At 38.2% G+C, this 14,980-nt stretch overlaps 2 protein-coding genes across 3 annotated transcripts in view; both read left to right on the top strand.

Annotated features, from left to right (window-relative positions):
* ganc (glucosidase, alpha; neutral C) overlaps nt 1–1,492 on the top strand; it is a 13,984-nt gene extending 12,492 nt beyond the window's left edge. The window contains 1 exon segment of the mRNA XM_041971858.1: nt 915–1,492. Coding sequence (XP_041827792.1) covers nt 915–1,024 — 110 coding nt within the window. The 3' untranslated portion in view covers nt 1,025–1,492.
* Nucleotides 1,493–2,728: 1,236 nt separating this feature from the next.
* Nucleotides 2,729–14,768, top strand: capn3a (calpain 3a, (p94)). Of its 2 annotated transcripts, XM_041971811.1 has the most exons (21): nt 2,729–2,980; nt 3,406–3,475; nt 4,343–4,461; nt 4,580–4,713; nt 4,887–5,055; nt 5,323–5,406; nt 5,558–5,652; nt 5,751–5,828; nt 6,056–6,216; nt 6,334–6,503; nt 6,710–6,721; nt 6,840–7,048; nt 8,168–8,204; nt 8,483–8,560; nt 8,639–8,696; nt 8,956–9,020; nt 10,008–10,076; nt 10,300–10,378; nt 10,976–11,092; nt 13,526–13,584; nt 13,850–14,768. In XM_041971811.1, the coding sequence occupies exons 1-21, from the start codon at nt 2,729–2,731 to the stop codon at nt 13,874–13,876; spliced, it is 2,142 nt and encodes a 713-aa protein (XP_041827745.1). In that variant the 3' UTR covers nt 13,877–14,768. The 2 variants fall into 2 exon arrangements, with proteins under 2 accessions (XP_041827745.1, XP_041827744.1); XM_041971810.1 differs by having other exon boundaries at nt 8,483–8,696.
* Nucleotides 14,769–14,980: the final 212 nt, after the last annotated feature.

The following is a 14,980-nucleotide window of genomic DNA, read 5'->3' as shown; positions in this document are numbered from 1 at the left end:
AGATTAATTAATTAAATCCGAATTGTTGTTTTGTGTTTTTGTTTGTTTGTTTTTTCTCTTATAGTGAGAAACATTCCAAATCTGCTCTGTTGACTTCTTTCATTGTAACTGAAATATTAATCCATAATGACAAAAAATTTGCTGATTCATAACTAAAAATAAAACCAGTAAATCCTAATAAAGATTTGCTGGCTGACGGTGTGTAGCTCAGTCATGACAACGCTTTTATTTTTTTTTATTTAACTTTTATTTAACCAGGTAAAAATGTTTGAGAACCAGTTCTCAATTGCAAACATGACCTGGCCAAGAGGCCCCAGCAGGAATAAATAACGTATGTACATACAAACATACAACTGTGCATACACAAGAACCACAATACAACAATACAAAAAATACACCTAACAACGCAGAGCAAATACAAATATAGAAAAACGAAAGGGGGAAGGGAGTAGGTTTCAGTAAATGGGACAGATCTATGTGAAAAGATAAGCATAAGTGAGAGTCAGCATCGTCAGCAGGAACAAGTGTCGACAATAATCTGTTGAAGTCTCTGTCTAAACAAGGAAACAGATATCAGAGTTGCCTTTACACGAGTAAATTTGATATATTATGATTAAATCATTTTTAGCACAACATGATAGCAAAAACACGAACACTAGCTTTTTTTTCACATATAATTTCTGCCTTTTAGCACTAAATTTAAGCATCATTAACCTGCTGTTTCTCTTTGGTAATTCACACAGAGGCAGCTCAGCGGCACATCAGTTTGTGATTACATGTTAGAAATACCAGCTTCTACTTACCAGTCTGGAAGAAAAGAAGACATAAAATCTTGGAAATGAATTTTATTCCTGATCTCTGAAATTCTTCTTGGTCCAAGGTTAAACATACGGTTCTTTTCTTTTTCTCACCAGGTGCTGAAGACGTGTTGGCTTCATTTCAGTACAAAGAGGCCTGCTGCATGCTGACTGTAAACAGCCTGAACGTCAGCACGGTGGCTGACTGGGAGATTCACATCAGTTAACGGTGGATAAGGCAGCAACTGGTTTCCTTTTTGTCCAGACTTCTTATTCATATGAAGACAATATTCAGTAACACAGTTGCAGCTGGTAGCTTAAAAGAACAATACTTGACTGAATAATTGGATAATTGAAGGTTTGATTAATTTTAGTGTCAAGACTGAGACACTTTATAATTCTGTAATTGCTGTATCAGTTTTTTATCTTCAGGTTTTAACAATGATTTTTTTTCTCTCTTCTCTTTAGTGTTGTGACTGAATTCTAGTCTATAATGACAAACATTTAATGAATCGTCCAGGCACATTTTAAGCTTTAAGTATCAAAGAAACAGAAATAGTTTTATTCTGAAGTGACAAACCTTAGAAACTTACACTCAGGAAATAAATGGCTTCTAATGTCCCTTTTAATTGCACAGTTTCTCTTTTTTTTGCCAGTGTTATCACAGTAAACTAAAATAAAGCCTGCAAATTGTTCAGAAACATTGTTTTGTATTAGTGTTTTGCTTGACCTGACCTCCTCTTCACCCAGATATTTGCTTGCTTAATAATAATAATAATAATAATAATAATAATAATAGTAATAATAATAATAATGGATTACATTTATTTAGCACTTTTCAAGGCACCCAAAGCACTTTACACTGTGTCCATTATTTATTTATTCCTCACTCGTACCTGGTGATGGTAAGCTACATGTGTAGCCACAGCTGCCCTGAGGCAGACTGACGGAGACGTTGCAGCCAATCCGCACCTACGGTCTCTCCAACCACCGAACATTCATTCACCAGTGATGCCAAGGCAAGGAGGGTGAAGTGTCTTGCCCAAGGATAGAATGGCAGATGACTGAGGGGAGTGGGAATCGAACCACCAACCCACAAAAAGAGACGCTTAAATACGCTAAATTTAACACAAAAGATAACCAGATCCAAGTCAAGAAACCAGAAGAACCTAACCCACAACTTAATAAAACTCAAGTAAAACTAAAGAAATCAAGCTAGTTTTTAGGTACTTTAAAAATAAACCATGTGCCTATAAGGTTTCTTATTCTATTCTATTTATAACCCTAACCCTGTAACCCTGTTTATAACTTTATATATGTGGCTGTCTGCTGGGGGATAACCTTTTCTGTCTAACAAATTTCAAAACACTGGATTGAATTTGTAGTTTTCCCACCAGAGCTAAAAATGGATGATATACCTCTTCACTCTTGGTAGCATTAGCTTGCCATGGTTATGCTGAGACTGCTCAATGCTGAGCTCCATTGAGAATAGATTGAAAGGGCTTGAATGCCTTCTGCTGAGGCAGGGCATCTACCCACCACTCTTTACATGCCCTCTGGCGCAGCCCACTGGCCTTTGTGTCACCCAACAATAATGGCACCAAAACACAGGCAGGGAAAGATCATTGTTGGGTGTTAGCCAATGGGAGCGCAACAAATGCATGTTGAGGTGATGTATGAGTTTTCTGTGCGTGTGTGTGTGTGTGCGTGAATGGCAACGCAAAGGTGAATGCTTTTGAGGTGAATGTGTCTTTCACACTAAGCGTTTGCATCTACTCTGTGACGAAGGGGAGGGGGACGTCACACAAAGAAAGAGCCAATCAGATATTAGCTGTTTGGATTTATGCCAGGGTCGTTTGGCTTGTAAGACTTTAGTACAAGTGGCAAAGACCAGTTTTTTGAAAAAAACAAAAAAGTCAGCCAGGGAAGAGATGCCATATACACCGTCTGGCTTTTTCTGCGACCGGTTGATCCGGGAACGAGAGAGGAGAGACGGGGAAGGGTCTTTGAACAAGCCCATCCGCTTTAATGGCCAGGACTACAACACGCTGAGACAGGAGTACCTTCAGAGGAAGGCCCTGTTCGAGGATGACTCTTTCCCAGCCACTGTGGAGTCTCTGGGCTTCAAGGAGCTGGGACATAAGTCCAACAAGGTCAAGAATATCATCTGGAAGAGGCCCAAGGTAGGAGGGGGTTGGCACATGGAGAGGCACGTTGAGTTCAAAGTTAAATAAAAAGGGGATGGATCACACATGTGGGAGGTGGGGGCGATTTATTTAAAAACAGTAACATCAAACCTTTAAGGAAAACAGCTTTTTTTTCTCAACCTGATTGGGGCTTTTTTCATTGTGAGAAATAGACTCCTACCTGGAGATGCAAGTGGGAATTAAAATACTTCCCAGTTGTTCTACATGGATGGATTAGAAGTAAATTGCTTTACTTCCACACGTTCCTGTGGTTTCTATTTCTGTTTCAATGGCTGGAATAATAGAGGCTTCATTTGTGACTTTTTGATAAAAACTGTACAGTCCCAATTTTCAATAAACAGGCTAAAATCTGATTTAAGGAGACTGATTCCTTAACTCCTTGTTTGTGTTGTTATCTGCAGGAAATCTGTGAGAACCCTCAGTTCATTGTTGGAGGAGCCAGTAGGACAGATATCTGTCAGGGAGATCTGGGTAAACTTTGTCTTTTTACGCTGTTTTAAGTCCAGAAATGACATCACACATCATCACATTCATTTACTAAAGGAAACACTTTTTGATTAGAGTCAGAAGATTCGGTACTTCAGATTTTATTTTCACCACATAGCCCATTCGAACCATAAAAAGAAAGAAGAGCTAAAAGAAACACCATCTTGTGTGGGGAAATAACTTTCTAGTTGTTGAGGCTGACTGGTGCAAAATTACTCAAAACTGACTGGGGAGAGATTGGTAAGGACATCAGAGTGCACTGACGGTCTGTATTCAAGCAGCTCGGCTGATGATAGGTTTGCATACATCCCATCGATCCCCTGCACGCGGCCTCTCGGCCTGAAGCGGCCTCCGCCCGTATTGTGCTTACTCTTTTGGAAGGGAATCCAACCAGCAGCACTTCTCATTGTTGTTTAGTTCAGACTGAAAATAAAGGGGACCAAAGGAACAAAGGTCCTGGCAGACGCTGTTAATATTCCCTGTTGAAAAACTTACATTGTTCCCAGCATGACAGATAACACCCCATCACACACCTGGACAATTAAAAAACACAACAGTCAGCACTCAGTAGCCATCTTTTTTCCTCCTGCACAACAAAATATATTTAAGAGAGGAGTTCCTCTTGGTTTTTGGTTATTTTTTTATGTTCTTTACTTTAGCTTGTTTTTAATGAGTTGAGAAAATGAATTATATTTAAATTCTATTGCAGAATTAGACATAAGGTAACATTATCAGGTTAAATCTGCTTAAATAAAGTACTAAATACATTTTTCTACTAAGTTGGGCTTTACAATTGCACTTTCAAACTCGGGCTAAAAAAAAACTTCTAAAAGACATGATTTATGTGTTTAGGTGACTGCTGGTTGCTGGCTGCTATTGCCTGTCTGACCCTGAATGAGAAACTTCTGTATCGAGTGGTTCCCCACGAGCAAAGCTACTCGGAGGGCTATGCTGGCATCTTTCACTTCCAGGTGAGAAACAACCATACAGGTGTCATATAAACTCCTGACATCAGAACATATTTTCTGAAATTTTCAATTTACTGATTCTCTGCGTTGTTCTCTTCCCTGACTTCTTTCTGTCTATCAGTTCTGGCGTTACGGTGACTGGGTCGACGTCGTCATTGACGACCGCATCCCAACTTTCAACAATCAGCTGGTCTTCACTAAATCGGCTGAGAGGAATGAGTTCTGGAGTGCCCTGTTGGAGAAGGCCTATGCCAAGTGAGTTATTTGAACCTTATATGTTTGATTCAATACGTTCCAAAGTCATTCATGTGACGAATAGATTTCATGCTATTGGACTAGTATTGACCAAGGTAAAAGCTATATTGAAATATTTAAATTAAGAACAAGTAGCAGGTTAATAAAAGGGTTTAATGTCTTTCTGTGTCCAGGCTGCACGGCTCTTACGAGGCCCTGAAGGGTGGAAACACCACAGAGGCCATGGAGGACTTCACTGGTGGTGTCACTGAGTTTTATGAGATGAAGGAGGCTCCCAAAGAGCTCTACAAGATCATGAAGAAAGCTCTGGAGCGAGGCTCACTCATGGGCTGCTCCATTGACGTGAGACATTTTTTAACTCACTGCGGGATAAAGAATGACTGATGATGCTCTGGCTCAAATATTCTGCTAAAACATTCATTTATTTCCATCAAAATTTAAAATGTTTTGTTGGGTTTTTTTTTTTTTTTTGATAGATTTGTATTGCTACCTCATCTTAATGACACAAGGTTTTCAGATTTTTACCACCTAAATTACACAAAGATATAGTATAGCATATCTTTTTTAAACTGAATGGTTTCTTCTTTTTGCTCCACTGATTTATTGCAGTCGCTGGTTCCTGCTCGCTTTGAAACTCGTACAGTGACGGGACTTGTGAAGGGTCATGCCTACTCTGTGACGGCAGTGGACGAGGTACAATAATATGAGATGTTCTTTACAGCAAATACACCTCTCAGTTTAGCATTTTTACACACTTTAGGTCAACAGATCCTGCAATAAAATAAGTAATGATGACATCTGGATATTTTCTTAAGATAAGTCCTAGTTTCAATTTTCCCTCCAGTGTAAACCGTCTCAGCACAAGGACTCTAAAGTTCGTCTGGTGCGCCTCAGGAACCCATGGGGTCAAGTGGAATGGAACGGTCCCTGGAGTGACAAGTGAGGGATTCTTCATAATTAAATCTTTTCTATCCCAAGTTTCCAGTCTTAACGCTGAAGTTAAATACATGGTTTTATCTTTAATTTTTATCCAACAGCTCCAAGGAGTGGGCCGCTCTCTCTAAAGCTGAAAAAGACAAATTGCAACACCAAAGTGCAGAGGATGGAGAGTTCTGGTAAGTGGTGCATATTAATAGTGATACTGTAGTTGTTAATGAGACATAAACTGGGTCTTAACCTATCTAGAGTCTGATTTTAACAATTTTCTATTCTTGAATTATGTTTGATGTTAATTCAGATTTCTGTGCTTTAAAAGGGCATGTTGGATTTTCCACATTCTTCCAACTGTCATGTCACACAGCTGTTATAAATAAAGCCCAATGTGTCCTTTGGTCTCATCCAGGATGTCATTTGAGGATTTCAAGAAGAATTACACCAAGATTGAGATCTGTAACCTCACACCCGATGCCCTGGAGAGCGATAAGATCCACAAGTGGACAGTTTCTGTAAATGAGGGCCGCTGGGTGAGGGGCTGCTCTGCCGGAGGCTGCAGGAACTACCCAGGTGCACTACAGCATAGAATAAACAACAACTTCTATCTGTCCTAAATAAGCATTTATAAGTTAAACAAGTCTATGTAGAAATTAAATTAAACATGGTCATTCTTCTAATACCCTGCAGACACTTTCTGGACCAACCCTCAGTACCGTCTCCAACTGCTGGAGGAGGATGATGATCCCGAGGACAATGAGGTAGTCTGCACTTTTGTGGTCTCATTGATGCAGAAGAACAGAAGGAAAGAACGCAAGATGGGAGCCAATCTCTTCACCATCGGATTCTCTATTTATGAGGTGTCCAGTTAGGTTTTTACTGACCGTTAGAAGACAATGAAAATATATCAGAGTGAAGCATTTGTATCAAATGTTCAGCCTTTGTTAAAACTGCTTTTGTGGTGTTTCTGTGATTGTGCTGCACCATGTTAGGATGTCATCAGTATGGTTTTAATAATCATCATTAAAATACTGAAAATGTGGATGTTGCTTCTGTCTTTCTGCAGGTGCCAAAGGAGGTGAGGAAGGAGGAAACAAAAGTCTCAGACTAGAGCAGCAGCTTGCAAGTTTGTGTTTGTGTGTATTTCCATTCAACTGTCATTTCTTGCCCTCACCCCTGTGACCACCTCCCTGCAGATGCATGGAAACAAGCAGCACATGCAGAAGGATTTCTTCCTCTTAAACTCCTCCAAGGCTCGCTCCAAGTCCTACATCAATCTCCGCGAGGTGACGCAGCGTTTCCGCCTGAGCCCTGGCGAGTACGTCATCGTTCCCTCCACGTACGAGCCCCACCAGGAGGGAGAGTTCATCCTGCGAGTCTTCTCTGAAAAGAGGAACACCTCAGAGTGAGTGGGTGAGGGTGATTAGGGTGGTTTGCAGGGGGCGAGCTGGGTTGCATGAGCAACAAATGCATAGCTTTTCCCCCTAGAGCATAACAGAGTTGAAGTTACACATGTTTGATATCAAATCCTTATTTTGTTTTAATGGTACTGATTCTATGTTTCATCGTAGGGCTGGGTGTTTAAGCCCCACATATATCATAACCATATTGGCAATTGATATTGCTTATACATCTTTTAAATAGTTGTGTTTGTTTTTGGACTGAACTCCTGTTTTATACAATGTACAGATCATTTTAGTACAGCATCATTACAGAAACCTTGAAAAACTAGAACAGAATCAGTTTCCAACAACACCCAGCCCTATTTTATGTATAGCTCAAACATAGCGAGTTGAAAGGTCATTTCTCTGCCCCTCTATGTGCATGTTATAGTGCTGTTTTGTGTGTTAATGAGGGTGGGACAAAAACCACCAAGAACAAACAATTTTAACGGCGATTTGATTTGTAGAGCTGGAAGAAATCGGCCCCAGTTCGAAGCTGTTATGGAATCTTTTTTAGGACAAGCGACTTCACATTCGGGCATGATCTGGTAAACTTTCGAAATATTCAGTGCTGCATACTCAAGCCTCAGAAAACCACCACCTCTCTCCTGGTGCTGCCACCCCCTGGAGGACAAGATGGCATTGCAGAAGGACCGGGACCTGGTTTTTAGTCAGGCTCTGTGATGGATGTGCACAGCAAACCCTTTGATAGACTTTGAAAAAAAAAAAAAAAAAAAATAACAGCTTTAAGTCACACTTTGTTATTAAGATTGGTTAATAGGAATTTTCACTCACAACTAAATGAGTAAAATCAATAAGACGAGGCCTTCAGCTCACTGGAGGAAGCAACAGGTGGTATTAAACTAACACATTTAATTTGCAGCTTGATTTTTATTGTATATTTCTATATGTTTGATGCAAATTGATTATGAGACCATAAGCCTTTAGAAAAAAAACAATATGGCTGTTTTACCATATAAGCACATTAGACTTATTCTACTCATACATAAAAATACAGGCTTATGGTCCAGATGAGATGATGATGTCACCATGGTGACTGCTGTTTGTTCGTCTTCATCCAGGGAGATTGAGAACAGGATTGAGGCCGACCATCCAGTGGTGAGTGTGAGCTCTCTGTAGGGCGTTCTCCACTTTTGAATAAATCACATTTTGATTGTTTCATTACTTTGACTTCTTAAAATATTTTATGAAGAAGCTGCATCAGGTAAAGTTCTTTGGGTTTCCTTTCATTCAAGGCTTTTTTTTCACAGGAAGCCTTGTCAAGTTAATTTAAAGTGTGATCTGACCTCGTGTTTAATCTTTCTACCAAGTCACACAAAATTTGTAGTTTATGTTCAATGGAGTGGATTCACATTTTTCCTCTCCTGATGCCTCAGCCAGCGCCAGCCTCAGCAGGGGAAGAGAGCGAGGAGGACCAGCATTTCAGGACTATTTTTCAGGAGATAGCTGGCGATGTAAGTACAGGAGTGCACAAAGGCAAAGAAGCTGATTTCAACAGACCTGTTGTGAATCTCTGCTCTACTGTCTTTCAGGAGATGGAAATTACAGCCAATGAACTAAAAAATGTTCTCAACAGAGTGATCACCACACGTGAGTTAAGTTTATTAAACTAGATTATACATTTTACTGAAAAATGCCAGTCTCAGTCCAGCAGAGGACATCCCAGGTTCAACTTAATCTCTACTATATTATACCTCTGTACAACCATTAAGCACTAATATAGCTGCCTAATGGGAGAGCATACAAGCATTTCAGTGTCAAAAATATGTTTAAGGTACTGATAAGTAGCAATTATCCAGCTTTTATTCAGTATTTTCTTAAAGTTTCTTGCTCTTGGTGCCCCCTCCAGATAAGGACCTGAACACAGAGGGCTTTAGCCTGGAAAGCTGCAGGAGCATGATTGCTCTGATGGACGTATCCTTTGTATCGAGTGCATCGGGCTGGCTGTGTTGTCTGTGGGAGGCACAACCTGCCAAGACCCATGGTAGGGTCTGTGATTGATGCTCACAGGGTCATGGCACCCCACAAATACAGTGGCATTTGCTTCTAACCTCAACTGATCTAAAACAGTATGCCCTAAGTGCTTCTTAAGATTTTATTAAATTGTGGGAGGTTTTTTTATTTGATACAGGTTACACTGGCATTGGGTTAGTGAGAAATTTGCAAAGTGAAATGACTTTATTGGTGGAACAAGTCTTGTTTATCTGCTCAGATTGGACACTAAAATGTTTCTACACACTTCATTTTAAGAGAAGTTGGGAATATTTATTAACTATATTAGGAAACTTAAATATGGCCATTTTTCATTCATTTGAACCTTCATTTGACAACAGCAAGTAAAAATAATAATAATAATAATAACAAGAATTTTCATTGTTAATACTGACCAGCTTTATTGTCTTTAGAAAATACAAATGTATAATTTATTACATTTTTTTGGTTCTTTTTAAATTCTCCTCTTTATGATTATCCATAGGTTTTTGATAGGAGACAGATCTGGGCTGCAGCAGTCAGTCAAACTCATGCATGGAAGCAATGCAGAATAAATTCTGACATAGCATCTGTCCATCTTAGAAGAGTTCCCATCTAGAGAATTTGCATCTTTTATACCCAATTGTGACACCCTTACCTATAACCAGTTTTTTTTCTGTTGAGTGTAAAAAAATTGTTATAATGTTATTGTATAATCGTTAAACTTTTTCTTTGCAACTCTTCCAACTTTTTCATGACTGTGTTTATATTTTTAAAGACAATAAGGTTGGTCAGTGAAAAAAATTTCACTGAACTTTTGTAGTATTTTAGAAAACTGTGCTACTTTTCAGGGAATGAGACCCGAGTGTCAGGTCAGTTGACATCGATTGACATGTTGCAGTTTTTTAAATTTTAACTGTGAGTATTTAGATGGATGGGACAGGTAGACTCAACCTTCAGGAGTTCAGACATCTTTGGAATAAGATCAAACAGTGGCAGGTGGGAATCCAGGTTTCTCTGTTGTTTTTATCTATAATACCAAAAATAATGGAATTACTATTTATCGGCTTTATGCTTTGCTTTTATAAAGCAAATAACCTTGTTAATGTATTTAAACTTGCAGTTCTTACTTTTTCCAAGCAGTTTTAATGTTGGAGCAACATGGTGGTAAGCTGTCACTCTGTGATAATTTACATGAAATTCACTATTTGTTTTCCTTTAGGGAATCTTTCAACACTATAATGCTGACCAGTCTGGTAGCATCAACAGTTATGAGATGAGGAATGCTGTCAATGACGCAGGTAATAATAACACATACAGAAAATTTTATTTTATACAAATAAAAAATTTAAAGTAAATATAAAGTAAATATATGTAGAATAGAGTAGAACTTTACAGTCATTGCAACTGTCATTGGTTTTATATATATATATATATATATATATATATATACACTACCGTTCAAAAGTTTGGGGTCACTTCCCTATTGAATCCCATGGCAAAGTGACCCCAAACTTTTGAACGGTAGTGTATATATAACCACAAGCCAGATTTCTCTTCTGAGATAAAGTATACCTGAGGAATAAGCATATAAATATATGTTTGAGGAAAGTAGAAATACTTTAAATTGTACTTCAGAGGAAATTCTGGGTGTACTTTACATGCAGCACCTGTGCTACTGAATGTATCCCAACACAACATTTCTGCAAAGCATTTGTCTTTCTGTTGACGTAAACATTTTATTGAGATTATAGCAGAAGATGGTGGAGTGTTATTTGTTGTTATGAGACAACATTTCTGATTTGTAATGTAAAGTAATTCTGCCTTGACTCACAGCTCAAACTCATCCTCTAAATGTTCTTGTCACTGTACAGTCATGTGTCTTATGTCCCGTTCAGGCTTCCGTCTCAACAACCAGCTGTATGACATCATCACCATGCGTTACGCAAATGAGAGCATGAACATCGACTTTGACAGCTTCATCAGCTGTCTGGTTCGGCTCGAAGCTATGTTCAGTAAGTCGGTGCACCATCAAAGCTGAAAAGTATAAAACATAAACTAGATTAGATCAGTGTGTCAGGTGACAGATTTTCTTTGCATGATATTTTATTACATCATAACATTTACTAGCATTGCAGATATGTCACTTTGCAACTTAGTAAATGTCCATAAAGACATTGAAAGACTATTAACCAGACAGAAAATCAATACATAAATATGACAAAAACCCTCATCAGATTTTTAAGTCTTAAAAGTAAATAAAGAGATACCAATCAAACAAATAAAACAAAACATTCTATTTCTAATAATTTATTTACTCTGAAAAATGATCCACCGGTACATTTCTATGAGCTACAAATGTTTGGATTTGTCCTGTCAGGATCTGGTTTGGTCCCTGTTTGCAGCAATCTATCTGCAGCTAAATGATTCAGCAGGCGGTGGACGCCAGAGGAATTTAGGGAAACTTTAGAACAAACAAAAGTGGAATTTATTTGGATATTCCCCTGATTATACAAAAGCTGCTGCTGTCAGATTTAGGTGGGTTTCCTCACAAGAACAATCCACTTCAGGCTCTTCCATAACATTTCTGTTGGATTAAGGTTTTTGACATCTGAAACATGGCTTTTTTACAATTTTTTATTTTTAGTTAATCTGTTCTCTTTCTTTTGTCTTGCTGCATAACTTTATTTTTAAAAGTACATTTAATGGTAAAACATCCCCTTTCTTCTTTTTTTACCCCCTTGGTATAATTCAGAATTCATTATTTCAATTGTGATGGGAAACTGTTATGGCCCAGATGCAGCAAATCTGTCCCAAACCATGATACAACCACCACCATGTTTTACAAATACAATGTTTTTCTCATGTTAAGATTAATTATTCTCTTTTCTTAATGCTTTTCATTTCAACCAATAATATTAATGATGCTTCTAAATTTAAAAAGATCTATATTGGTCTAATTTCCCCACAAATCATCTGGCCTCCCACCTTGATCTTGAGCGAACTGCAGATGGCTGCATTGTTTGTTGCTGGATAGGCATGGTTTTCTCTTTGCAACCCTGCCATTTTCATCATTGTTATTTATTATTCTCACCATGGTTTTATGACCATTAACTTTTGAAATGTACACTTCTGTCTGGTGGTGAGATCTTTGTTGGTTGACAATGACAATGGATATAACACTTATCCAAATTCTTTAAAGTAGGTTTTCCAACATTTTTGAGCCAGAAGAACATCAGCAACTCCTTAACAAGTCCTCATTTGTCTATAAAATGAGGCATTTCCTAAAAGCATGTGAACATCAGCCATCACGTTTGTTGAACGTGACTTAATTTCTCTAAATTAACTGCTAACCCATGAAGTTCACACACTTTTTAGCCACTGTTACAGCCCCAGGCCTAGGCATGTGTGTTCAGATATCACAGATATGTAATATTAGCACATAGCTGCAGCTTTAACACTGCAACAACACGACTGCCTACATGACTCCTACAGTTATTGCAGTTTGACCCTTCAAGCCACACTTTGTTGTTATTAGCCTTCACCACAGGTTGCGTTATGGCAAAACTGTGATTTTGTGGATTCAGGCATCTTGTTATTTTTACCAAGATTTATTAAAACTGTGCTTCAGGCAGGTGTCAAGAAAAAAAAAAAAAAAAAAAAAACACAAAGCAAAATGTGTTTTTCCTTTGAAGGAGAATATAAAAGTTAGCATCTAGCTAACAGGAGTCAGAGGCCCACTGGTTTAGTAAAAATGTATACAACTCTAATCCAAAAAAAAGTCAGGATGCTGTATAAAATGTCAGCAAGATCCCATTAATCCATATTTTATCGTAGTATAACATAGAAAATATATCAAATATTGAAAGTGAGACATCTTACTGTTTTATGGAAAACATTAGTTTAACTTTAAATTGATGACAGCAGCACATGGCAAAAGGTTAGGACCATGTTTACCTCAGTGAAGCATCCCGTCTTCTTTTAACAACAGTCTGTAAGAATCTGCACTGATAAGTGAACTTCAGCTCATTTTTACTTCTCAGACTCTGCCTCTCTTAGGTGCTCTTTTTATATCCAATCACGTATCCAACCTGTTGGCAATAAACTTAAATAGTTGCAACATGTTCCTCCAGCTGTTCCTTTTAAGTACAAATAACTTTTAAAGCTTTTTGTTGCCCAGTACCAACTTTTTACATGTTGCTGCAGTCTTCAAATAGAACATTTAATGTTTTCTTTTTTCTATTGTGAATAAATATTTAGTTTATAAGATCTAAAAAAAATTGCATTCTGTTTATATTCACATTTCATGCAGCCTCTAGTGTTGTAGATTTTTTTTAACACCACATAATGTGTGTTTCCTGTGTTTAAACTGTTATGACATCTTCTGGTTCTAAGATAAAAAGCATGTGTGTTTGGTCGCAGTTGCAGTGTGATGTTTCTCTTCTCAGGGGCGTTCCAGGCCTTTGATCAGGACGGAGATGGCACCATCAGACTGAGTGTCCTGGAGGTACAAAGTCACGACTACATTCTTGTAAAATTCTATAAATGTAAAACATAGATGTACTGTAGGAATATTTCTTAGAAGAGCTTTTTCTGCTGCCACTAGTGATGGATATAATTTAAAAACAGCTAAATACTCCCTATTGAATTATCATAGATCTGAGTAGGCTGTATTCAAAAGTAGATCTCAACCTGTTTAAATTTTAAAGCAGGGGTTGAAGAACAAAAGAATCATTTCTACAGTCTATTAAAGATTTTCTTTATCTCCCCAGTGGCTCCAGTTGACCATGTATGCCTAAAAAAGGCCCATCTTTTTCCCGGTGAGCTCCAATCCACACAAGGACCAGACCTGCCAGTGTTTACCTCAATATTCAGTGTGCCCGACCGCCGTTTGCTTTCATCCACCTCACCTCCAGCCTTCCTCTCCCTCAGTCCCATCACCTCTGCTTTCTCTGCACAAAAATGTTCCTCCATTTTCTATTTGCAGAGGGTCTCAGACTTTCTGCATTTTCTTCTCTGCTTTTGTCCTCCAATTTTCATCAAGATATCAGTCTCCTTTCAGTCAGTAGCTTTGTTATTATTTTTTAAAGACACCTTCACCATTGGACCATTCTTTTCTCAGGCAGCAAACACACACAACCTCTTTTACTCTGTCACAATACCTCACAGAACCCCTCTCACACAGCGACCCATTTCTGTATTAGTTTACTTTTAATCTCCAATTCCTTCCCCTTTAAACACAGATTGCTTTATTCTGCTATCAAACTGAGCAATAAGGGTTTTTCCTGTATTTGTCCCAGTGACCTGGGCTCTCTGGTGGACATTAAATAAAACTGTTAAATACTGAATCCTCCCTGTTAACATTTCTAATAACACCTCTTCTCCAAGCAGGTCTTTCACTAATAGAAAATTCTTTTATTTCATATGGGATTAGAAACAGTCCCATTTCATCCAACCAGCGTTGGGTTCTGCATCTTCTGTTCATCTCAGAGGCAGCCAGCAGGAACTCACCCAAAAACAACTGTCCAGTCTGCCAGTTTTTAAACTCATGCATGTGGATGAATGGGATTCAAGAACAAAAACTGTGGAGCCAGCGAGTTTTTAAATCTCTAAACACCAATACTCAGTTCAAAAATGGATTTGAAAGAATATGGCTAATGGGTTGGACTGCAGCTTTTTTGTGATTTTTCTTATGAAGGCTTTGGTCAAATGAGTGTACTGCATTTTTAACCATTTTAACCAAATAAATGTGTAGTTGTTGGTTTGACTGAGTCCAGTAGCTCTGGTGTGAAACTGTGTGTGTGGTTTTTTTTATATATACCTTAAAATAGCCTTGTTTTCTTCCTAAATTCAGCATATACAGTAGATCAAACAAATAAGACAATTTTTTTCTGATTTTGGAA

The sequence above is a fragment of the Melanotaenia boesemani genome, chromosome 20, assembly GCF_017639745.1.
Source record: "Melanotaenia boesemani isolate fMelBoe1 chromosome 20, fMelBoe1.pri, whole genome shotgun sequence".
Classification (NCBI taxonomy): domain Eukaryota; kingdom Metazoa; phylum Chordata; class Actinopteri; order Atheriniformes; family Melanotaeniidae; genus Melanotaenia; species Melanotaenia boesemani.
Note: the sequence above shows the minus strand (reverse complement) of the source record. Positions and strands in the feature narration are given on the sequence as shown.

Bases quoted from the DNA above. Each gene is read 5' to 3' on its own strand.
- capn3a (XM_041971810.1), top strand. From the start codon at position 2,729: ATGCCATATACACCGTCTGGCTTTTTCTGCGACCGGTTGATCCGGGAA. The intron at 9,021-10,007 runs GTATCCTTTGTA...GTGAGTATTTAG, and splicing joins GCATGATTGCTCTGATGGAC to ATGGATGGGACAGGTAGACT. The intron at 13,585-13,849 runs GTACAAAGTCAC...TTATCTCCCCAG, and splicing joins TCAGACTGAGTGTCCTGGAG to TGGCTCCAGTTGACCATGTA.